Source organism: Thamnophis elegans, chromosome 17, assembly GCF_009769535.1.
Source record: "Thamnophis elegans isolate rThaEle1 chromosome 17, rThaEle1.pri, whole genome shotgun sequence".
Taxonomy (NCBI): Eukaryota; Metazoa; Chordata; class Lepidosauria; order Squamata; family Colubridae; genus Thamnophis; species Thamnophis elegans.
The window spans coordinates 9,889,244-9,914,040 of record NC_045557.1 but is presented as its reverse complement, the minus strand read 5'-3'; the positions used below and the strand labels follow the sequence as shown (position 1 = coordinate 9,914,040).

The 24,797-nt window shown below is 47.1% G+C and overlaps 1 protein-coding gene across 1 annotated transcript in view; it reads right to left on the bottom strand.

Moving 5' to 3' along the window:
• Positions 1–24,797, bottom strand: part of LOC116520165 (neurexin-2-like) — a 275,896-nt gene that overhangs the window by 222,124 nt on the left and 28,975 nt on the right. Inside the window, exon 2 of the mRNA XM_032234316.1 lies at positions 5,177–6,295. Coding sequence (XP_032090207.1) covers positions 5,177–5,891 — 715 coding nt within the window. The 5' untranslated portion in view covers positions 5,892–6,295. The remainder of the gene's footprint in view (positions 1–5,176; positions 6,296–24,797) is intronic.

Genomic DNA, 24,797 nt, shown 5'->3' with positions numbered 1-24,797 from the left:
TTCTGACAGGTGGCAGTCCAGTCTCTTCTTGAAAGCTTCCACAATTTCCGAAGGAAACTTCTGTTCCATGGGTTGATATTCCTCACTGTCAGGAAATTCCTCCTTATTTCCAGGTTGAAGCTCTCCTTGGTTGGTTCCCATCCATTCCTCCTTGTCCGGTCTTCAGGGGCTTTGAAAAACAGTTTGATCCCCCTCCTCTCTGGGGCAGCCCCTCAAATATTGGAAGATGGCTATAGTCTCTCCCCTGATTCTTCTCTTTCCTAGACTGGCCATGCCCAGTTCCTGCAACTGTTCTTCGTATGTTTTAGCCTTGAAGCCTTTGATCATCTTAGATAGATTCAGATTAACAGAGTTGGAAGGGATCTTGTAGGACGTCTAGTCCAACCCCCAACCCCCGCCTAAGCAGAAGACCCTACACCATTTTTAACAGAGGGCAATCCAGCCTCTTCTTGAAAGCCTCCAGGGATGAAGCTCCCAAAACCTCCGAAGGCAACTTCTGTCCCATGGGTTGATGGTTCTCCCTATCAGGAAATTCCTCCTTATTTCCAGGTTGAATCTCTCCTTGCTCAGTTTCCATCCATTGTTCCTTGTCTGGCCTTCGGGGCCTTTGGAAAACAGCTTGACCCCCCCTCCTCCTCTCTGCGGCAGCCCCTCAAAGACCAGGGCAACCTACTCTTCTCATTGCTGGTCCTTCTCGAATTACAACCATTGGTTTAGCAATCAGAAGTTGCAATGGCCCTGAAAAACTGACTGTAGCTTGGTCCCCGAATTAACTCCTCTCCTGGGGTTGCGCAGCCCAGTAAATCATCATCTAACCAAATGAGCTGGGCTGTCACACGATGGCGGTGCTATAAGGCTTAACCAAGGTTAGCGCTCTCCGAGCAGAGCACGTGGGGGAGAAAGGCAGCCGCTTACTTCATCTTAACTGTATTTAATTAACACCGTTTTCATTTAAGCTGGAATTTAAAATCCAATCGAGTTACGTTTTAATTTAAAGAGGCCAATCCCCCTGCTCACCGTTGGAAAAAAAAACCTCTATTCTTCAAATGGAATAAAAGGGTAAGTCCAGGATTAGAACACAATAGCGGTTCTGGGGCTGCAATTTCAAACCCTTCAGAACGAAACAAGGTGTGATAGACTTTTGTTGTTGTTGTTAGTTGTTAGTGGTGTCCGACCCATCACAACCCCATGGACCACGTTCCTCCAGGCCTTCCTGTCCTATACCATCCTCTGGATTCCACTGAAGCTCACACCAACTGCTTCGGTGACTCCATCCAGCCACCTCCTTCTCTGCCGTCCCCTTCTTTTTCTTCTGCCCTCCATCGTTCCCAGCATGAGGCTCTTCTCCAGTGAGTCCTTCTTCCTTCTCATTGGGTGGCCAAAGCCTTTGAGTTTCCTCTCCAGGATCTGGTGTTCTAAAGAGCAGCCAGGGTTGATCTCCTGTAAGACCGACTGGTTGGATGTCCTTGCAGTCCAAGGGACTCAATGCAGGAGTCTTCTCCAGCACCAGAGTTCAAAGGCCTCCATTCTGCAGCCTTCCTTGTGGTCCAACCTTCACAGCCATCCATTGCAACTGGGAAAACCACAGCCTTGACCAGAGGCACTTTTGATTGGCAGTGTGATGTCTCTGCTTTTTAGTAGGCTGTCTAGGTTTGCCATGGCCTTCCTCCCCAGGAGCAAGCCTCTCTTAATTTCTTAAAAGTCCCCATCTTGGAGCCCAGGAAAGATCTTAGCAGGGTTTATTCAACACATTAAAATAAGCCAAGACATTTGGGTAGGTTGTTGGTTTAGCATGTTGTCTTGCTGTCACATTAAGCTAAAATACTGTGGGGGCTGGGTTTTTTTTTTTTTTTTTTGGTTTTTTTTTTTTGATTGGGGTCCTGCATTTTATTTATTTTTATTTATTCGATTTGCAGACCACCCAATTCCCAAAAGACTTTGAGTAGCGGGAGGGAAAATGAAAATGAAACAATTATAAAATTGAATGGACTTCAAACTGGCAAAAATAAGCCAAGGGCCAACATCCAGTCTTAACCCCCCCCCCCCCCCCAGTCCTAAGAGCAGAGTCAAGAATAGGAGCTACACCAATGCATATTAAAAAAAAATACAAAGTATTTGGGACACCCCAAATACTTAATAATTTGGGGTCCAAATTTAGAATGCAATATGAACCAAACCGTGATTTACATATTGTTGCTAAGTCATCATGAGTTATTTAATTTACTACCATGCCCGTCATTCCTTGTTTATTTAACAAATTTATACGGCTGGCCTTTTCACTCAATTTGATTCTGGGAGGTTTACAGCCAACCATTAAAAAACAATGACCCAACTGTTAAAAGAAACTTTAAAAAATAAAGTGAAAGAAAGGTGGTGGGAGAAGAACGTATATCTAATCTTAGATCCCCCGAAGGAGGTTTGTAAACTATGGTTTCTAAACTGTGGTTTCTGCCCATAACTCTGATCAACTTTTCCTACCAACAAAACCAGAGCAATCTGTGAACCAGTGGTGGGTTTCAAAAATTGTTCGAACCTACTCTGTGGGTGTGGCCTCCTTTGTGGGAGTGGCTTGCCGCCCATGTGACCGGATGGGGGTGGCTTGCCGCTCCTGTGACCGGATATGAAGATGCCGACGACACTTGTCAGAACCACCTTAAATGACCTCCCACACAGCACTGGCATGCATAAGAATATGATGTCAACTTGTTTTTTAAAAGGCATCTTTGGTTTGCGTTAAAACAACTTCAACACACGCAATGTTCTGATTGCACCACAAAGGCAGTAGTCATCCTTACCTTTCACAGAGGCACTGAGTTTTATAAATATGGGCATGATAGTGTAGAATAATCATATCCAAGGACCAGTGGTGGGTTTCAAAAAATGTTTGCAACCTCTTCTGTAGGTGTGGCCTGCTTTCCGGGTCCACTGGTGGAACCTCTTCTAACCGGTTCGGTAGATTTGACGAACCGGTTCTACCGAATAGGTGCAAACTGGTAGGAACCCACCTCTGCTGTGAACCTTATCAATCCACTGCAACTTTCCCCCCCCCCCCCGCTGATTTAAACCCTTTTGAGCATGCGCTCAAAAGCCCGATTGGGTTTATTATACGGGGAGGGCTTATTTTCAGGGAAACAGGGTACTGTGACTCAGGGAGCATGAGAGAAAAGGACTCGGCAGGTTGGAAGCGAGCAAGCAACAGTTTTGTTTTTTTCCTGCAACACATTTTTCAGACGATTAAACCCAATTCGAAAGACGTCGAGAGCTGCAGTTGGACTGGCATATGCCGTTCCGTCCAAGGGATGAAAAACTGAAGCGGAGCTCTTCGCTGCCGCCACTCGAAGCAAAGCAATGACATCACCACTCCGCTGCAACATCAGGAGCATACCTCTACTCCGCGGGAACCATTCCCAGCATGGAGAAATTGGGCCTTTTTTTTTTCACCCAGTTACAGAACGTGGACGGGTGAGAAGCTGAGGAAGATAAGGAAACGGGGGCTAAGCTTCTTCCAACCCCAAGCCAGGATTACGATGATTAAAAACCTCTTTCTGTTCAGCAGCATCTTTTACAATGTGCCAGGTGTTTTACGGAAAAAGGGAGGCTGTGAGTCTTTGCACCCAAAGGTGCTTTTTTCAAGAGGCTTTCTGTTTTTTTCTTCAGCTCTGACTGGACGGAGGGGAGTGGAATGATTTATTCCCCTTGCAGACAGCTGGCCATTTGTATTCTTAAATTTAGGGCATCATTGGGGCCACTTGGAGGTTTAGCTGTGTCCTCAGATAAGTGGGTCCTTCCACACCCATTTGCACCACTCAGGGGACTCTGAGGACACTGATAAACCTCCAAGTGGCCTCAATGACCCTCTAAAAGGATGCAAATGACCAGCTGTCTACAAGGAGGATCAATCCTTCCCTTCACCACCATCCAGCCAGAGCTGAAGAAGCTTCTTGGAGGAGAAGCAAAACATCTTTAAAGAAGTCACAAATAAATCTCCAAGTGGCCTCAATGACCCTCTAAAAGGATGCAAATGACCAGCTGTCTGCAAGGAGGATCAATCCTTCCCTTCACCACCATCCAGCCAGAGCTGAAGAAGCTTCTTGGATGAGAAGTGAAAAGTCTTTAAAGAAGACAAAAATAAACCTCCAAGTGGCCTCAACGACCCTCTAAAAGGATGCAAATGACCAGCTGTCTGCAAGGAGTATAAATCTTTCCATTCTCCACCATCCAGTCAGAACTGAAGAAGCTTCTTGGATGGGAAGCAAAACATCTTCAGAGAAAAAAAAGCAGAAAGTCCAGTTCCCCCTTGAAAAAGCCCCTTTGGGACAAGCATGACCTGGAGGACGGAGAATCTCCATAGACCAGGGGTTCCCAATCTTTTCTATATCCTGCACCTCCACAGCGCTTCTGATATATTCTCCCACCCCTTACAAAAGTAAATAATTATATGCATATAATTATGCATGTACACTATAATTTTGAAACATCTGAACCCAGGTTTCCACACCCCCTGGAATATCATCTCTCACCCTCGGTGGGGAACTCCTGCCATAGACATTTAAACAGGGCAATCTTTCAGTGGTTGGGTTCATACAACATGGGGATTCCTCATGAATTAAACCCCACATCTAGCTCTGATCAAACCACATCATCTGTTACCCCAACGGGGAACAATAGATTGTGACGACTGCTCGGCCCAGCATGACAGGAGGAGGCTGGGTCTCATGACACAGGTAAAGGTTCACCTGGCGCATCTGTGCTAGTCGTTCCCGACTCTAGGGGGCACTGCTCATCTCTGTTTCAAAGCCGAAGAGCCAGCGCTGTCCGAAGACGTCTCCGTGGTCATGTGGCCGGCATGACTAAATGCCGAAGGCGCACGGTGTTCCCTTCCCACCAAAGGTGGTCCCTATTTTTCTACTCGCATTTTTTCATGTTTTTGAACTGCTAGGTTGGCAGAAGCTGGGACAAGGAACGGGAGCTCACTCCTTTACATGGCGCTAGGGATTCGAACCGCTGATCTGCCGACCTTTTCTCAGTGTTTTAGCCACTGAGCCACTGCGTCCCATAACATGCCAACCCATAAACCCATCTATTCCTTTTGAGCAGCTCCTGCCATTGGGGGGGGGGGGGCGATTTTCAATCTTGGAGCATCAAAAGATGGGAAATCCCCACTTGGCCCTCTTACCTTCGCTGCAAAACTTGCCCTGGAAGCCGGTGAGGCGGCAATCACACTGCACTTCGCCGTTGACCACAGTACAAATCCCACCATTGATGCAGGGATTCTGCTTGGCACACAGGTATTCCATGTCGCTGCGGATGCCCTGGCTACCCAAGAGGGCGGGGGGCATGTCTCCCACTTTGAGATTGGCCACCATCCCGCGGAAGGGCATCTCGTACTTGACCGTGCTGAGCGTCAGGGCCGACAAGCGGACGTCCGGCGGGATGCCGCCCACAAAGAGATCGCTATCCACCGCCATGTCGCGCCGCTTCGATTTGACTTCGGCTACCCGGGCTTCGCCGTCCACCACCAGCATGGTCTCCCGGTAGTTGCGGGTCAAGAGCACCATGTGCCAGCGGTCGTCGTTGATGGGGGTCTCCAGGTGCAGGCTGGCCGGCTCCGCGCAGGAGATGGTGAAGCGCAAGCGGAAACGGCCCTCCAAGATCAAGAGTTCCAGGAAGTCACAGTTGCCCCCGTCATCCAGGTACAAGACCAGCGCGCGAGACACGTTGGTCTTGATGCTGAAGCTCAGCTCCCCAGAGGAACTGGCATCCCACCGGGCATAGCGAGCCCACTGCCCCGGCATGCCCCCAAACTCCAAAGCTGCTCCCCCGGCTCCGGGGCCCAGGACCAAGCCCACCAGCAACGCCAGAGGCACCAGCAAACAAACCGACTTCGCCATGGCAGGCCCACTGTCAAGCGGGGGCCCCCTCGGGGACGCCCTCAAATCCTCATGAGACAGGAGGAGAGCAAAATCCCATGGGGGGAAGGCCGGTCCAAGGGTTGCTCCTTAGACAAAAGAGCCGGTGAGGCCGGCAGGAGGAAGGGGGGAGGTTCTGCTTGCGTAGGGGAGGGCCACGGAAGTCCTTCGGACGGTCCCCTTCCCACAAGGGAAGGAGCCTCTCACAGGCTGGCATACAGCATCTTCCTCCGGAGCCGTCTGGGGCAAGCCGAGCTGAGTTTCCACCCTCCCCAATAGAGAAGGCTGCTCCCTGCCGCCAGTAACTCCTCAAGACCCACTGGAGGGAAAGCCCTCCAGGTGCGCTCGGGGCTCAGCCTGGAATGCGCATCGTCAGACGCTCAGATCTGGAAAGAGAATGAAAAAAAAGAGACAATTTGTGAAAGGGAGGGAGAGAGAAAAGGATGGACGTCTTGCGCTGATATTTCAATCCGTTTGTTTACGACCGCCAGCCTTGTCTTTGGGTGGGGACACAGAAAGGAGTGTCCTTCAGCCTCAATTGGGGATCTTCCATTGTTTGCAGCCCCCACCCCAAAAAATTGAACCTAGGCTCATGGTCCACCCAGGTCCCCCGTCGCTAGAAAAAGATTTCCAGAAGCTACTCAACTACATCTCCCATCCCGCCGTTGCCCAATGCAAGTGGATGAGGCCAGAGAAAAGAAGGGCAAAATTTTAGGAATTTGTGTCATCTTCCCTCGGTTTTGTACCAGTGGCGGGTTTCCATTGTTTTTTTTTATTACTGGTTTGCCTGTGCGCGCATGCGACACTTCTGCGCATGCACAGAAGAGTCCAGGCAAGTGGGCGGAGCCTCCCACTGTCGCTACTGCCGTCTGATCTGGACCAAACCAGGAGCAACCCATCTCTGTTTTGTACAAATATTTATTTTATAGATTAAAAGTGAAAAGTGAGTGAAAGTGAAAGAGTCTCTTGAGATTCACACTCCTGAAACGACCGAACGAAGGAATTGTTCCCTGCAAACTCCCCTCCCCTTTTGCTCCTCTTTTATTCCCTATGGGAGGGGCCAATCACTGTCCACCTCCGACTTTACTCCCAAGTCGACCCCTGTTCTTTAGCTGTTCTCTTCGTCTGGCAGCACTGCGCAGGCGCACACTGGGAACAGGCTCCAGCTGTTCCTCTGCCTCACTGATGTCTGACTCCGAAGACAGCTGATAACTGTCGGACGGCCCTGGCCCCCTCTCTGCCTCTAACACAGAGCCCTCCTCAGAGACTTCCCCAGACTCCAGGACTCGCCCAGGTTCCCCAGAAAAGTGTTCGGAGACTACAATTAGTCCAGAATGCAGCCGCGTGAGCGATACTGGGTGTACCAAGGTACACCAACATTACACCTATCCTCCGCGAGCTGCACTGGCTCCCTATCGGTCTCCAAGCGCGATTCAAGGTGCTGGTTATTACCTCTAAAGCCCTACATGGCCTAGGACCCGGATATCTGCGAGACCATCTTCTGCCACATACCTCCCAATGACTGATAAGATCGCACAGGGTGGGCCTTCTCCAGGTGCCGTCAGCCAGACAATGTCGGCTGGCGGCTCCCCGGGGGAGGGCCTTCTCTGTAGCCGCTCCGACCCTATGGAATGAACTACCCCCAGAGATCCGGACCCTACCTACTCTCATGGCCTTCCGGCAGGCTATCAAAACCTGGCTATTCCGGCAGGCCTGGGGCTGTTGACCTCATGACCGAGGTCCAGCCCCGATTAGACTGGGTGTATGATGTGGGTTTTTTTTAATCTGTTCTTCCTCCGTTTTTAACTCTTTACTTTTTAAAATTTATCTTCTGTAAGCCGCCTGGAGTCCTTCGGGATTGGGCGGCCTATAAATTCATTAAATCAAATCAAATCAAATCAATCCCCAACCTCCTCACTGTCCGACTCTGGTGGCGGGCCACAACAGTATGACCGTACTGAAAAAAGTGAGTTGTGATCAATCCTCACACCTATGCCCGTCGCAGCAACTCCACCGTTAACATGTTTATGATTCAGGCACTTGGTAATCGACTTGCCTTTACCAACGGTTGCGATGTTCTGGGGTCAAAGATGATTGCCACTTGCGACCATCCCAACCCAACAGATCAATAGGGAAAGCCAGATTCGTTTAACAGCGCTGGTGATTCGCTTAATGACTCAGCAAAAAAAAAAACAGTTGCAAAATTCCCCGTGACTCGCTTGACTGCATTGCTTAGCGAACAAAGTTCCACTCATGATTGTGGTCGTAAGTCAAGGACTTTCTATAGTTGCACTGATACAACGTACTGTGCAGGTGGTCTTCGACGTATCACAGTCCTTTTAGTGACCGTTTAAAGTTACAACGGCACTAAAAAAGTAACTTAGGATTTTTTCACACTTACGACCATTTCTGCATCCCTATGGTCAACTGACTCATATTTATGATGGTTCTCGGGTTCTGGGGTCATGTGATCCCCTTTTGTGAAATTCTGGCAAAGCCAAGTCAATGGGGGAGCCAGATTCACAACTGTTAACAATTGGAAGTGCAACAACTGTGGCAAGAAGGGTTGTAAAATGGGGGAAGAAATTCACTTAACAACTGTCTTGCTTAGCGACAGAAATTTTGGGGACGTAAATTGTGGACATAAGTCGAGGATTATCTGCAGTAGGTGGCTCAGTGGCTCAGAAAGATTGGCAGTTCAAATCCCTAGTACAGGTCTCCTGAATGAGACGGGGTTGGACTAGATGACCTCCAAGGTCCCTTCCAACTCTGTTATGTTTACTGTTCAGGTTAATTCCTGTTATCTTTTTTTCCCTCTAGTTTCCCTTCCTATACCAGCCCAGCCCATTTGGCGAATGTCTGACTCACTGTATTGTGTAAATACAGAAAATGGAATTACTCTGTACCCAAGCGAGGATCTGTTGTTCGAAAGTAGTTATTCAATCGTATTTTTTTTTTTAAAAAAGAGAAAGCGCGTATATTTTGTGTTTTGCTCACGGGGACACATAGAACGTATCGTCTCTTCTGGGTTTTGCCGATCGTAACGAGCACAGCCCACAGAGTGAAAAGAGTATCCCTTCAGCCATGAGGACTAGAAACATATCGATTCCCAAATTAAAATGTGATTCTCCCCCCCCCCCCTCCGCCACCCTCCACCACCCCACCTCCCAGGAACCTGCTCCTCTGAGTGTGGGAGAAGGAACTGTCCACATTCTCCAGCTTTCCATCCTCCTGCCCCAGCCACCGGAGCAGGATCTGGGCCTGTTCCGATGCCATGCCATTCCGTGTGCTAATGGGATGCAAATTTCCTCCCCATCAAATTGCTTTTTTGGAATGATTACCCTTGTAACTGACTGTCAAAGATGCAATTTATTTCCCAGCCCTCCCCGCAACGCCTGCTGCTCGGGAAGGGAGCGGGCCTCTGCATCTTGTTACTTTCGAAGAGCCTGATTATTTATAGCGAGGGAGTGGGACGAGAGAGAGAGAGAGAGAGAGGGAGAGAGAGAGAAGGTGCAAGAGCAAAGCCACCATGGAGCGAAAGGTGGGGGGACGGGGTAGAGAAGGCACCCCCAGTTTATCCCCCTGCAAAAAAGCATTCCCTTTTCCTTTTGTGCCCCCCCCTCTCACTGACGGAAGAGGTGAGGATTCCCCTCCTGCTCCCCAATACCATTTCCTGATTTGAGTTTTTCCCCTTTTTTGGAAAGCTTTCAGCCACCCTGTCAGCACCTGCTGTATTTAACCTGGAGCCGGCTGGTATTTTGAAGTCCCATCATCCACAGCAGAGGTGGGTTCCTGCCAGTTCTAGCCTCTTCTATAGAAGAGGTTCCACAAATCTACAGTGCCGTTTAGAACCAGTTCCAGCTCCCTCCCCGCCCCCCGTCCACACATCATCAAGATGAAGAGCGAGAGGAGGAATTCTGGGAGTTGAAGTCCACAAGTCTTAAAGTTATCAAGTTTGAACACCCCTAGGGGGTTTTTTTCTGAAGGGTTAGGAGTGCAAGGGTCTTGTAACTTGACAGCATTAAGACTTGCACACTTCAATGCCAGAGTTCATGAGCCAACATGACTGGGGGAGGAATTCTGGGAGTTGAAGTCCACAAGTCTTAAAGCTGTCAAGTTTGAACACCCCAGGGGGGGGGTTTCTAAAGGGTTAGGGGTGTGAGGGTCTTGTAACTTGACAGCTTTAAGACTTGCGTGCTTCAAATGCCAGAGTTTCTGAGCCAACATTTTGGTTGCTAAGCAAGAGCGTTGTTAAGTAAGTTTCACCACATTTTACAATTTGGCCACGCCCACCCAGTCAAATGGCTGGCAAGCCACTCCCACCCAGTCACATGGCCAGTAAGCCACTCCTGCCCAGTCACATGGCCAACAAGCCACTCCCACAAAGCAGGCCACGCCTACAGAAGAGGTTCTAAAAAAATTTGAAACCCACCACTGATCCACAACCGCAACAATAGGACTAGATAGAGGTGTCAAACTCAAGGCCCAGGGAGGCTGGATCCAGCCCAGGGAGGGGGGATGATTAGATCTGGCCCACAGGGCCGCCCTGGAAATAGCAAGGGACTGACCCACAGTGCCTCTGCCAACGAAAACGGTGCTTGGGGGGACGAGCTCCGTTTTCGCTGGCAGAGGGTTGCAGGAAACCATCGCAGCCGAAATCGAAGCTCTGGATCCTGTCTTCGCTGGCAAAGTGCTCAGACCACCACAGGGACCCCCCAACACAAGTGATGGCAAGCTGGCCATATGCTCCCCCCACCGGCAACGTCACGCCCCGGCCCCCGAGGTCAAACACAACCCCGATGCGGCCCTCAATGGAATCATGTTTGACACCCTTGGACTAGAATGCCATCACTCTGCTAAACGACTAATCCCCACAACACTGTCAAATTATCTACTAAGACTGTATTCCTATTATTCTTCTCTTCCTTCCTACAGTGTTTCCCCGAAATTTTCTTTTGACCCCCGAAATAAGCGCTTAGCCTTATTTTCGTGGAGGTCTTATTATTTTTGAGGTGCAGGGGGCGGCGAGTGTGGTCACCTCATGGCTGCTGCTGTGTTGCAATATTTTTGGGAGGGCTTATTTTTTGGGGAGGGCTTAATTTAGTGCATGTTCTCAAAAGCCCAATTGGGCGTATTATTTGGGGAGGTCTTATTTTCTGGAAAACAAGATAGTACCTATCTCTCTTCTAGTACCTATCTCTTTCCCCTTAAGGCTATAACCATGTTGCTTGTGTCTGTACAATTTATATTGTTTTATTTGTTTCCTAGTATGATTTGATTGCTTATTAGTAACCTATGACTCTCACTAAGTGTTGCATCTTATGATTCTTGATGAATGTATTTTATTCTCCTTATGTCCACTGAGAGCATCTGCACCAAAGACAAATGCCTTGTGGGTCCAATCACACTTGACCAGTAAAGAATAGATCACATGTTTCTTTCTAGAAGTTAACTGGGCTCTTCAGTTGCTTAGAACCAATTATTTACTGGTTTTCTGCTCCCAGGGGCTAAAAGCATAGCATAGCTGATTGCAAAAGAAAAGGAAGGCCAAAAAGCAGAACCTCATCTACAAAAACCCTCCAAAAGCAGTTTGTCCCATTTTAGCAACCTTGAGTTGCATTGGGAGTACAGTTCCACTCATCCAGAGCTATGATGGATAGATGTTATGGGGTTTGTAGTTGCTGCTCTAAGCACCCTCACCCACCCAGGCTCCCCTTTGAATACTGGGAGGAGGGGGGGTCAGTTTCCATGGCAATGGTGAGCCCTACGGCATCATGCAAATGATCTGCACCGCGGGGTTATTTATAAACCCTTGTCTACTGCAGCTCATTGGTTAATGAGGCTAATTAACATTCGGCTTCTAATTAGCCAATCAAATTAAAACCCGCACCTGCAAAGTCTGAATTGAAGTCTCAGTTCTCTGCAACCCAATTCCCCCCCCACCTCGCCAGCCACATATATACAAATATTTTTGAAAGGCTGCAGAGGTGAAGATTGCCCCCCCCCCCTATTTAAATATAAATATATACATACATTTTCCCCCTCTTCTCTTATCCCAGTCAAGTATTGCAAAGTTTTAAACTCTCTGGTTTTAAGCTTGCTGGCTCCTGGGGAGGAAAGCGATGGTGAATCTAGACAGCATGCTAAAAAGCAGAGATATCACCCTGCCAATCAAAGTGCGTTTAGTCAAGGCGATGGTTTTCCCAGTTGCAATGGATGGCTGTGAAGGTTGGACCATAAGGAAGGCTGAGCACCGAAGAATGGAGGCTTTTGAACTCTGGTGCTGGAGAAGATTCCTGCATTGAGTCCCTTGGACTGCAAGGCCATCCAACCGGTCAGTCCTAGAGGAGATCCAACCTGGCTGCTCTTTAGAAGGCCAGATCCTGAAGAGGAAACTCAAATACTTTGGCCACCTGATGAGAAGGAAGAAGGACTCCCTGGAGAAGAGCCTCATGCTGGGAACGATGGAGGGCAAAAGAAGAAGAAGGGGACGGCAGAGAAGGAGGAGGCTGGATGGAGTCACCGAAGCAGTGTGGATGGGAGAGGACAGGAAGGCCTGGAGGAACGCGGTCCATGGGGTCGAGATAGACACGACTTCACAACTAACAACAACAACTCTCTGGCTGAGGGCACACAACACACATTGTCAAACCAGGTTAAGCGTGTTTTCCAAACTCAGGCCCTTGGTTAAGTTTACAATTCCAAACTCTTTGGCAAAGCCCAGATTGGTCCATTCGTCACGGGTTGTTAATTTGGGAGCCAGCTTCTGCTTAATGCTCCAAACCTCCCTCCCTCCTCCCCTTGCAGGAGAAGAATCTCCTGCAGCTCGCCATGCGCCTTCCTCAAAAGCAAACTGCATTCACCTCATGATCATCGTTATTATTATGATTATTACCATCACCGGAGCCTTATCATTGTGTTATTATCATCGGTTTTCACGCCGCAGGGATGGGGCATCCTATACAAATGCATTCCTCCAAAAAGTCCTTCAAATCATGCAACGGCAAAGCCTGCCCTTGCCAAAATACTGTAAATGACCAATTACAGCAATATTGAACCAAAAATAGAAAAGTGATTCCTAGAGGCAAAAGAACACAGACTCTACATGGGCTGCCCCATTCTGGCTGGGGGAAAAAAACTATTTGCCTGAAGTTCACTAAAGAGCAAAAGGGACATTTTATTTAGTTGATCCACTGATAAAGGGTACACTGAGAGCATCTGAACCAAAGAAAAATTCCTTGTGTGCAATCACACTTGGCCAATAAAGAATTCAATTCAATTCTATTCTATTCAGAATTCTATTCTATTCCTATTTCTACTCTATTCAGAATTCAATTCAATTCAATTCTATCCTTATCCCTATTCCTATCCCTATTTCTATTCTATTCAGAATTCTATTCTATTCAGAATTCTATTCTATTCAGAATTCTATTCTATTCCTATTTCTATTCTATTCAAAATTCTATTCTATTCTATTCAGAATTCTATTCAATTCTATCTTTATCCATATTCCTATCCCTATTTCTATTCTATTCAGAATTCAATTCAATTCTATTCTATCCTTATCCCTATTCCTATTCCTATCCCTATTTCTATTCTATTCAGAATTCTATTCTATTCAGAATTATATTCTATTCAGAATTCTATTCTATTCAGAATTCTATTCTATTCCTATTTCTATTCTATTCAGAATTCTATTCTATTCTATTCAGAATTCTATTCAATTCTATCTTTATCCATATTCCTATCCCTATTTCTATTCTATTCAGAATTCAATTCAATTCAATTCTATCCTTATCCCTATTGCTATCCCTATTTCTATCCAATTCAGAATTCTATTCTATTCAGAATTCTATTCTCTTCAGAATTCTATTCTATTCCTATTTCTATTCTATTCAGAATTCTATTCTATTCTATTCAGAATTCTATTCAATTCTATCTTTATCCATATTCCTATCCCTATTTCTATTCTATTCAGAATTCTATTCTATTCTATTCAGAATTCTATTCAATTCTATCCTTATCCCTATTCCTATCCCTATTTCTATTCTATTCAGAATTCTATTCTATTCTATTCTATTCTATTCAGAATTCTATTCAATTCTATCCTTATCCCTATTCCTATCCCTATTTCTATTCTATTCAAAATTCTATTCTATTCAGAATTCTATTCTATTCTATTTAAACAGCTTTTGTTGGCCACAGACCCCTCCTCCAAAAAAACTTTACTCAAAGTTTCAATCATAACATTTCTTCAAGCCTTCCCAGACCCCCTGTGATGATATTACAGCTCCCCCCCCCCCGAATCTACAGACCACGGATTGAGAACCCCTGGCTCAGGGCACCGAAATCCCATTGACCAGGGATGAGCCTTGCCAAATCCGTGGAAAAGTTTTTCTCTGGAAGCCCTGCAACGTTCGATCGCCTTCATGGCTATCACATCCTGGGCGGCTGTTGCTTCTGTCACGGATCCCCCCTCCGTCTCCCACTCCTCTGACTCCGATAGACTATCTCAGCATACGAGGTGCTGGATTGTCACCTTAGGAGTCTCACCTCTGCCTGCGAAGAGAAGTGTGAACAGCCTCCTTACCTCACAGCTCCTCTCTCTCCCTAGGGGCCCACCCGCCATCTCTCCACTGCAGTGCTTTATTAGAACAGTGGTCACCAATGGGTGGTCCGTGGACCACTGGCGGGCCGTGGAAAAATGATGATGGTCCGCAGAAAAATTATTTGCCTTTTTTTATACTGCACTAAATCAGGGGTCCTCAAACTATGGATACGTGCACTGAACGCTTGCATTGCTGCAAAGTATGTGTGCATATCTCTGTGTGTCTGTCTGTCTGTCTCTAGCAGAATACCCCCACTGAAGCAGAAATTCTCCACTGAAAAACCTGAATAAACTGAATAAAGAGCCAAGGTGGCGCAGTGGTTAAAGTGCAGTACTGCAGGCTACATCTGCTGACTGCCGACTGATTGCCATTTGACAGTTCAAATCTCACCAGACTCAAGATTGACTCACTGACCTTCTGTGCTTCCATGGTCAGTAAAATGAGGAGCCAGGTTGTTGGGGGGCAAGAGGCTGACTCTGCAAACTGCTTAGAGACACTGGGAAGCGGGATATAATTCTAAGCATCCGTCCTTCCTTCCTTCCTTCCTTCCTTCCTTCCTTCCTTCCTTCCTTCCTTCCTTCCCAGTGTTTAGAATGCAGTATTGCAGGCTAACTCTGCCCACAGCCAGCAGTTCGATCTTGACCAGCTCAAGGTTGATTCAGCCTTCTGTCCTTCCAAGGTGGGTAAAATGAGGACGCAGATTGCTGGCGGCAAGAGGCTGACTCCGTAAACCGCTTAGAGAGGGCTCTTAAAGCACTGTGAAGCGGTATATAAGTCTAAGGGCTATTGCTATTGCTATAAAACAAAACTATTGATTAAACCACGGAAAAACCCTGACTAAAATAATTGGTTTTTCAATGCAACTGCGGTCAACCTGCTGAGGTAAAAACTGCATATTCTTATGGCTGGTCCCACAGGCCATAATATGCTTAGCAAGGTCCACCATTAACTCCCCTCAAATCTCGTCCCACAAACAAGCGCCATTTTGAAACAGAGGCCCCGCCTTCAGCCACAAGCCTCCACATCCAATCAGCCTTTGCACCAGCGAGGTACTGGCAAGGCTTCGTGACATCACTAAACCTTCCCTATTGGCCAAGAAGCCAAGCAGTAGGGGGTGGTGGCTCGGCCATTGTAGCCAATCGGTATTAGAGAGAGGCACTCTTGTAGCCAATCAACATTAAAGAGGTGCATCCTCTTTCTCTTTTGCTCATTTTTCTGCCGGTCTAAGTAAGGGCGGGGAACTATGGCCCTTTGACGACTTGTGGACTTCAACTCCCAGAATTCCTGAGCCAGCCATGCTGGCTCAGGAATTCTGGGAGTTGTAGTCCACAAGTCCACAAAGGGCTATGGTTCCCACTCTGAATTATGGCAAACTGATTTTTTGGTGCTTCCATGAATGACCAACAAGACACAGTTTCATATAATGAAATCTGGGCCTGTTTTGAATTAAATTGAATCCCTGGGGGGAGCGGGGGCTGACTGACTTTTTGCTAGTCCCACAATGCAGGGACTCCCCTGCTGACCCATATTGAACAAACTGAAGTTTTTAATGGATTTAGAAGCCACCTCATCTTAATGACTGATGGGAACACGGCCCCTACATTCATCTAATATGCTAAACCGGGTCAAGCCGGGTTAACCCTGGCCTTGATGGCTTCAACAGATGACACACAACTCTGAGAGACACACAACCCAGCCTGTTTGGTGACTTACAGCCTTAGTGTATTACAGGAAGTCGCAGAATCAGTTAACTTGGTAACCAGGTTAATCAGTCAAGCATTGAGAACAAATATAGGTGGTCCTCATTTAATATCTGCCTCCATTTAGCCACCATTTGACGAAAAGGGTACTATGCAACAAATCCTCGCACAGACCATCATTGTGGGTCAGGAAAGCAAAGGAAAGCTGAAATCACATAGTTGCAGTTTTACTTAAAGGTAAAGGTAAAGGTTTCCCTCGCATATATGTGCTAGTTGTTATAGGTTATATGTTATAGGTTTTTTGGATTTATATGCCGCCCTTCTCCCAAGGACTCAGGGCGGCGTACAACATAAAAGAAAACACATATTACAAAAATTAAAAGGGACATTAAATAAAATATCCAAAAAAACCCAATTGATATTTACAATAAAAAATTAAAAATTAAATTAAAATTAACAACCAAATTAATCCTATATATTATTCTATTCAGGCCAGGCTGGCTTGCTGGAAAAGCCAACTTTTAGGGCATGTCGGAAAGACCAGAGGTCAGGAATTATGAGAAGCTCCGGGAGCAGCTTGTCCCTGACTCTAGGGGGTGGTGCTCATCTCCGTTTCAAAGCCGAAGAGCCAGCGCTGTCTGAGGACGTCTCCGTGGTCATGTGGCCGGCATGACTCAATGCCGAGGGCAGATGGAACGCTTCTACCTTCCCACCAAAGGTGGTCCCTATTTTTCTACTTGCATTTTTACATGCTTTCGAACTGCTAGGTTAGCAGAAGCTGGGACAAGTCAGGGGAGCTTACTCCGCTACACAGCGCCAGAGATTCGAACCGCCAAACTGCTGCCCTTCTGGTCGACAAGCTGAGCATTAGCAATAGACTTAGACTTATATACCGCTTCATAGTGCTTTTACAGCCCTCTCTAAGCAGTTTACAGGGTCAGCCTCTTGCCCCCCAACTATCCTCATTTTACCTATCTCAGAAGGACGGGAAGCTGAGTCATCCTTGAGTCTGGTGAGATTTGAACTGTTAAATTGCAGGCAGCCGGCAGGCAGCAGAAGTAGTGGCTACCTAATGACTGAGTTGTGAGTCTCAACTGTGGTCACTAAACAAAAAAACACCTTGCAGGGTGTTGTTTGTTCGGTTTACGGAGTATTTCCTCATTGCTATTCCACAATCCCTAATTTAGATCTTGGAGCAAAATAATTATGTTTAGCCACTTAGATTCCCCACTCTGATAACCTCCCAATGGGACAAAATTACTATTCCCACCATTCTCCCCAAATGCTGCAAATGATAATCAAACAAACCAAGTGCAGGAAATCAATGAGCTTCTAGGTATTCAATTGTTCTTGTTGGTTTTTTTCCCCTTCAAATCAGCAGCAGAGCCCAGGACTGCAGAGCGCCTACCTACCCCTCAGCCCACCCACACTGGCAACCTCTTTGCCCACTAAACTCACCCACTGAGTAGACTAGATCAACACAACAGGAAATCAACACAACAGGAAATCAACACAACAGGAAGGCTAAAACTGCTTTTGTACATAAAAATAAGTCTCACTGTGGACATTGAGATGAGTGGCTGATGATAGATAGATAGATAGATAGATGGATGGATGGATGGATGGATGGATGGATGGATGGATGGATGGATGGACGGATGGACGGATGGACGGACATATGGAGAGAGAGATGATGGATGGATAAATTAGATAGACGATGGATAGATGGATGGATGGATGGATGAATAATGGCTGGATGGATAATAGAGATGGAAGTGATAGAGAAATGAGAGAGACAGACAAACAAACAGATGATAGACAGTAGATAGATAGATGGATGGATGGATGGATGGATGGATAACAGAGATAGAGGTGATAGAGAAACGAGAAAGAGAGAGAAAGAGAGAGAAAGAGAGAGAGAGAAACAAACAGATGATAGACATATAGATGATAGTAGATGATTAACAATGACTGGATGGACAGATAATAGAGGTAGAAGTGATAGAGAAATGAGAGAGATAGACAAACAAACAGATGATAGACAGACAGACAGATGATAGATAGATGATAGACAATGGATGGATGGGTAATAGAGATAGAGGTGTGTGTGTGTGTGTGTGAGAGAGAGAGAGAGAGAGAGAGAGGGAGGGAGGGAAGGAGGGAGAGAGAGAGAGAGAGAGAGAGAGAGAGAGAGAGAAACGAACAAACAGATGATAGCCAGATAGGTGATATATGATAGACAATGGATGGATGGATGGATGGATGGATGAAGAATGCTGGCATTTGAAGTCCACAAGTCCTAGTGGCCAAATTTGGAGATCCCTGGTCTATTCTAGCTTCATCTTTAGCTTTAGAACATGGATGGGAGACCATGCTCTTGACAAGCAAAGCCCCCCACTCACAAACCTCCCACCCACCCCCCACAGTCTCCAGGAGCTGCACTGGACTCCACGTTTTACTAACAATTTGATCTAACCAACAGTTTGATCCTAATCATAGCAGCAGTGGTAATCATTAAGCACAGCCCCAGGAGCAGGTGAGCTCTGGTGCCAAGGGGCTGATTGGGCCTTCACCCTGGGCAGGTAGAGAGCGGTGGCGAACTTGCCAGCAGCTGGCCTGCAACTATTAATAACATCTGCCGTCACCTCCCAGCAAGGCTGCAACTGCCGTGGTGCCAGGGACGGTGGCACAAACATGGCAACAGCAGCTCTGCCCAACAGAGCGAGCGGGGAAGAGAGGGAGATGCAAGGAAGGGAGGCGGACAGTCAACCTCTGATCATACTCAGGAGGTGATCCTAGGAAATAAACCCAGCCTCTTTAGTGGTTGCACAGGAAGCCACTATGTTGTGGGCGAGACTGGACAGTAGGGAGACGTCCCCCCGAAAGAAGCGAAGGGGACACACACTTCACTTCTGCTTTGTGCCAAGGAGACGGCTCAGATGCCCGTGTGAGGTCTCCAGAGTCAAATCAGGCTTGAAAGAGATTTTACATTTTATAGCCCCAGGCAGGTATTTCTGCAAGGTGTGCTCAAAAGAATCGGGATGTAAAATAGCGGGTGGGGATGAGCTTGGGAAAGGAAGGGAAAGGAAGAAACAACCAGATAACAAGGGGAGGAGCCCACAGTTCAATAACAGGCGGAGAAAGAAATTTGGAAAGCACCCGCCTGAAAATGAGATTGACAGAGAAGTGCAGAGAAGCGGGGACTAAAAGATACGATGAACAGTTGCAGGAACTGGGCATGTCTAATCTAGTGAAGAGAAGGATTAGGGGGAGACATGATAGCAGTCTTCCAATATCTCAGGAGTTGCCACAAAGAAGAGGGAGTCAAGCTATTCCCCAAGGAACCTGAAGGCAGGACAAGAAGCAACGGGTGGAAACTAATCAAGGAGAGAAGCAACTTAGAACCGAGGAGGAATTTCCTGACAGTTAGAACAATGAATCAGTGGAACAGAAGTTGCCTCCAGAAGTTGTGAATGCCCCAACACTGGAAGTTTTTAAGAAGAGGTTGGATAGCCATTTGACTGAAGTGGTGTAGGGTTTCCTGCCTGAGCAGGGGGTTGGACTAGAACAGTGTTTTTCAACCACTGTGCCGTGGCACACTAGTGTGCCGTGACATAGTGTAAGGTGTGCCGTGGGAGAATTACTTTATATATAGTCAATATAGGCACAGAGTTAAAAAAATTTAACATTTTCTAATGGTGGTGTGCCTCGTGATTTTTTTCATGAAAAAAGTGTGCCTTTGCACAAAAAAGGTTGAAAAACACTGGACTAGAAGACCTTCAAGGTCCCTTCCAACTCTGCTATTCTATTCTAAACACATCCAGCCGTAAAAAGAGACAGCGAAAGATTTGCATTTTCAGACTTTAAAGATTCTGTCAACATTGCCGAGTGACGTCAGCCTTCGAAATGGACCAGGTGGGATATGCAACAAGGTGAGCCGCAGCAGTATTTTGGCCCTCGTTGGTAATTAGTTCCGAAAGAGGCGCAGAATGCTAAAATCCGACAGATAACGAAGGAAAAAAAAACCACGTGATTTTTGTAATCACTCGTGATTACCACGTGTGACCCGCTATTTCGGATGGAAGAAATGCGGATTTCACGAGGCAGCCGACATCAGCGAGTCGACATCAGCGAGCAGAGAAAAAGACAGCTTTCTGCTTCGAAACGCATCGGATACCGAATTCGAGGAGTTTGGAAGCAGACAAGTGCTGAGGGATGTCTGTAATTCTGCTTTATTGGAGGGCTACGTTAACACAATCTCGCAAGTCTGGAAGAACAAATCTACCACCGTCAATTTATCAGCCTGTTATGCCGCTGAGGGTCTCCCCCCTCACCATTTATCTAGGCCAGTGTTTCTCAACCTTGGCAACTTGAAGATGTCCGGACTTCAACTCCCAGAATTCCCCAGCCAGCATTCTGGGAGTTGAAGTCCGGACATCTTCAAGTTGCCAAGGTTGAGAAACAATGATCGAGGCACTGCTTCCCTCATTTCTCAAGGTCATTCAAACATACCGTTACAAGATGGCAGCCTTGACGGACATAACGAGAGACGTTTGATCACACCATCGCAACTGCCATCTTGATTTTTTTTTCCTAACATATATGGGGATACCCTTGGCCCTAAACCTTAAAATCTCTACATCAGCGGTTACCAGCTGGTGGTCCGTGGACTAATGGTGGTACGCGAGAAAATTTTGCTGGTCTGCAGAAAAATTATTTGCATTTTTTTATATTGCATTCAATCAGGGGTCCTCAAATTACGGCCCCTGGGACGGATACGTGCAATGAACGCTTGTGTTGCTGCAGAGAGTCTCCTCCTTCGGGGTCTTTTTGTGCGGGTCGGAGAGGGGAAGAAATTCCGACTTGGGGTCTGCTTCAGCCTCCTGGTGGGGGGCTTTGGGCGAAGGCTGGAGGGGCGAGTAGAGGCTGGTGAGGCACCCCTCATTGTGAGTGACGTTGAGTTGGCCACGCCCACCCAGTCACATGACCATCTAGCCACACCCAGCCAGCCAGTCATATTAATGGTCCGCGGGATTTAAAATTATGAATTTAGTTGTCCCTGAGGTTGGAAAGGTTGGGGGGAGGGGGGCTGCTCTACATAATGCCCAAATTTTGCCTTTCCCTGTTTGTAGATCCCAAGGGTTAGGGAGCCACTAGGAGGTCCTTCCCTACCCAAAGGCAAGGAGGGAAATCCACCTATTCCCATCCTTCCCAAGACAGGTAGATGTGTAGGCCAGGTTCACACAGCCTTTCACCCAGGTTAACAATCTTCTACCCCAAATGGCACAAAGGATGCGATGCCCAAACAATAAACCCTATTTGGGCTTAAATGATTGGCTACTTCACACAGTGTGCTGGCTGGATGCCCCCCACCGACTGAACGACGAACTCAAATTAAGCCCCAAGCAGGAATTTTTTTTTAAAAAACCACACATTTAATTGTGTAGGAAGTTTTCTCCTAGGAAAATGAGATATTTTAGGAAATATTAAAAGGGCAGATTATTTCACCTAAAGGGAGGCAGAAACTCAGCCTCCCCCCCCACACCTTTGTCAATGGTCCATTAAGGCATAAACCAGTCTATTGTACATAACAAAGATCTATCTCCTTCAAGCAGAGCTATGATAGGAATCCCAAAAAGCCCTTTCATCACATCATCACCCAGCAAGAGTCAACTAAGCCTGGGACTCAGGACAGCCTACAGAGTTGCCCCTGCAATGACCCCATGGGAGTCTGACAACCAATCAGAATGCAAGCTCAAATTCAAAGCCCAACAGAAGGTATAAATCTATCTCCATCTCTCATCCATGTGCCCTTTTTTTTTGCCCAGGACCTCAAAACCATGGGGACCTGTCCACCATTAAACCATCTTTCCAAGCAGTCTCCATGACTCCATAAAAGAGCCGAAGTGGCGCAGTGGTTAGAGTGCAGTACTGCAGGCCACTTCAGCTGACTGCTAGTTCAGCAGTTCAGCGGTTCAAATCTCACCGGCTCAAGGTTGACTCAGCCTTCCATCCTTCCGAGGTGGGTAAAATGAGGACCCGGACTGTGGGGGCGATATGCTGACTTTGTAAACCACTTAGAGAGGGCTGAAAGCCCTATGAAGCGGTATATAAGTCTAACTGCTATTGCTATGTTTCCAGGGTCTTTTGCCCTACACTTGGAACTGAACCCAGATAGACATTTCTTCCAACAATTGTGGAAAGGCTGAATGGAGTAGAACAGGGGTCCCCAACCTTTCGGACCTCAGGGACCACTAAATTCATAATTTTAAATCCTGCGGACCACTAATATGATCTGCCTAATGTCCGCCTGGGTGGGCGTGGCTGGGTGGTCATGTGACTGGGTGGGCATGTCCAACTTGATGTCACTCACGTTGAGGGGCGCCTTCCCAGCCTCTACTCGCCCCTCCCCTCCCAGCCATCCTCGCCTGCCCACCGGGGCTCCTTAGGGCCCCAACAGGAAGCAGTTGCTGGAGCTAAGCATCCACCAGGAGAAAGAGTTGGGAAAACATCCCAGTTCAAATTGGATCTGACCAAGAAGGAGGCTCAGCAGAAGCACCTCACTGAGGACTAGGAGCATAGGCTTTCCAAGACCTGCAGAAGTGCAAGGCCAGGTGCCGGCGCCTGGAGGTTCAGAGGGCTGAGATGGTCAGCCAGTTCCAGGCCGTGATGCAGTCCCACTGGAACGAGACCCTCCGGCTCTTTGCCACCAGCGGCGTTTCCCTCCAGCCTTCGCCCAAAGCCCCCCACCAGGAGGCTGAAGCAGACCCCAAGTCGGAATTTCTGCCCCCCTCCGACCTGCACAAAAAGACCCCGAAGGGGGAGACTCTCTGCAGCAACACAAGTGTCCATTACACGTATCCATCCCAGGGGCCGTAGTTTGAGGACCCCTGATTGAGTGCAATATAAAAAATGCAAATAATTTTTTTGCGGAGCACCAAAATTTTCTTGCAGGCCACCAGTGGTCCACGGACCACCAGTTGGTAACTGTTGGGACTAGAGGGCTGAGCATGATTTCCCATGGTTTAAGCCCAATCTGAGGCTCCTCATTAATCAGCCCTCACTGCAAAGAGACCTGGATCATATCTAACAACTGCTTAGCTAATGGCCACTATCAATAAAGTAATTATCACTGCCTTCACCTCCTGCATTGCAGCTTCCTTTGTCTTCTCCTTTAACTACAGCTTATCCTCGACTTACGTCCTACCCATTCAAGATTGCCCAAAGTTATGACGGCACTGGAAATAAGCGGCTGACAACTGCTCCTCGCACCTACGACCGTCGTAGCATCTCCACGGTCCCCTGATCAAAATGCAGGTGCTTGGCAATTGGCATGTATTTCCAACAATGGGAGGGTCATCCCAGCATCACATGATCGCCACTTACGCCCTCCCCAGACCGTTTCCGATAAGCAAAGTAGAATACGGGAAGCCAGGCTCGCTTAACGACCATGTGATTCACTTAACAACTGCGGCGATTTGCTTAGCTTAGATTTGTGGCAGAAAAAGGCTGCAAAATCAGGCGTGACTCATTGAACCTTCGTCCTGTTTAGCAACGGAATTTCTGACCCCATTTCTGGTTGTAAGTCCAGGAGTACCGCTGCAGTGATTCGCTTAACAACTGAGGCAAGAAAGGTCATAAAATGGGGTAAAACTCACTGAATCTCAGTTAACAGAAATTTGGGGTCAATTATGGTCATACGTTGAGGACTACCTAAAACATATCCCACCCCCCAAAAAATCAGGGCCATATTTTACAATACCATTGATCTACAGACATAGTTAATAGCACAGTAAATGTAGTAATAGCAATAATAATAGCACTTAACCCTATCTACCTCTTCATAGTGTTTTATAGCCCTAAGTGGTTCACAGTCACCATATAGGTTGTCCTCAGCTTGTGACCACAATGGATGGAGCGAAAGTGAAAAAAATTTTCTCCATACTTGTTAAGTGAATCATTACAGCTGTTAAGTGAGTAACATGGTTGTTTAAGTGAATCTGGCTTCCCCATTGACTTTGCTTGTCAGAAGGTCACAAAATCTGATCATGCGATCCTGGGACATTGTGACCGTCATAAATATGAGCCAGTTGCCAAGCATCTTATGATCAAAATCAGAAGGATCTTGACAGACTTGAACATTGGGCACTATCTATTAAAATGAAATTCAATGGTGAAAAGAGTAAGGTTCTACATTTAGGCAAGAAAATCGAAGTGCACAGGTACAGTATAGGTGGTACCTGGCTCAATAGTAGTAACTGTGAGAGGGATCTTGGAGTCCTAGTGGACAACCATTTAAAGAGGAGCCAGCCGTGTGCAGCAGCTGCCAAAAAAGTCAACACAGTTCTAGGCTGCATAAACAGAGGGATAGAATCAAGATCACGTGAAGGGTTAATACCACTTTATAAGGCCTTTATAAGGCCACACTTGGAATACTGCATTCAGTTTTGGTCGCCACGATGTAGAAAAGATGTGGAGACTCTGGAAAGAGCTCAGAGAAGAGCAACAAAGAGGATTAGGGGACTGGAGACTAACACATATGAAGAACGGTTGCAGGAACTGGGGATGTCTAGTTTAAT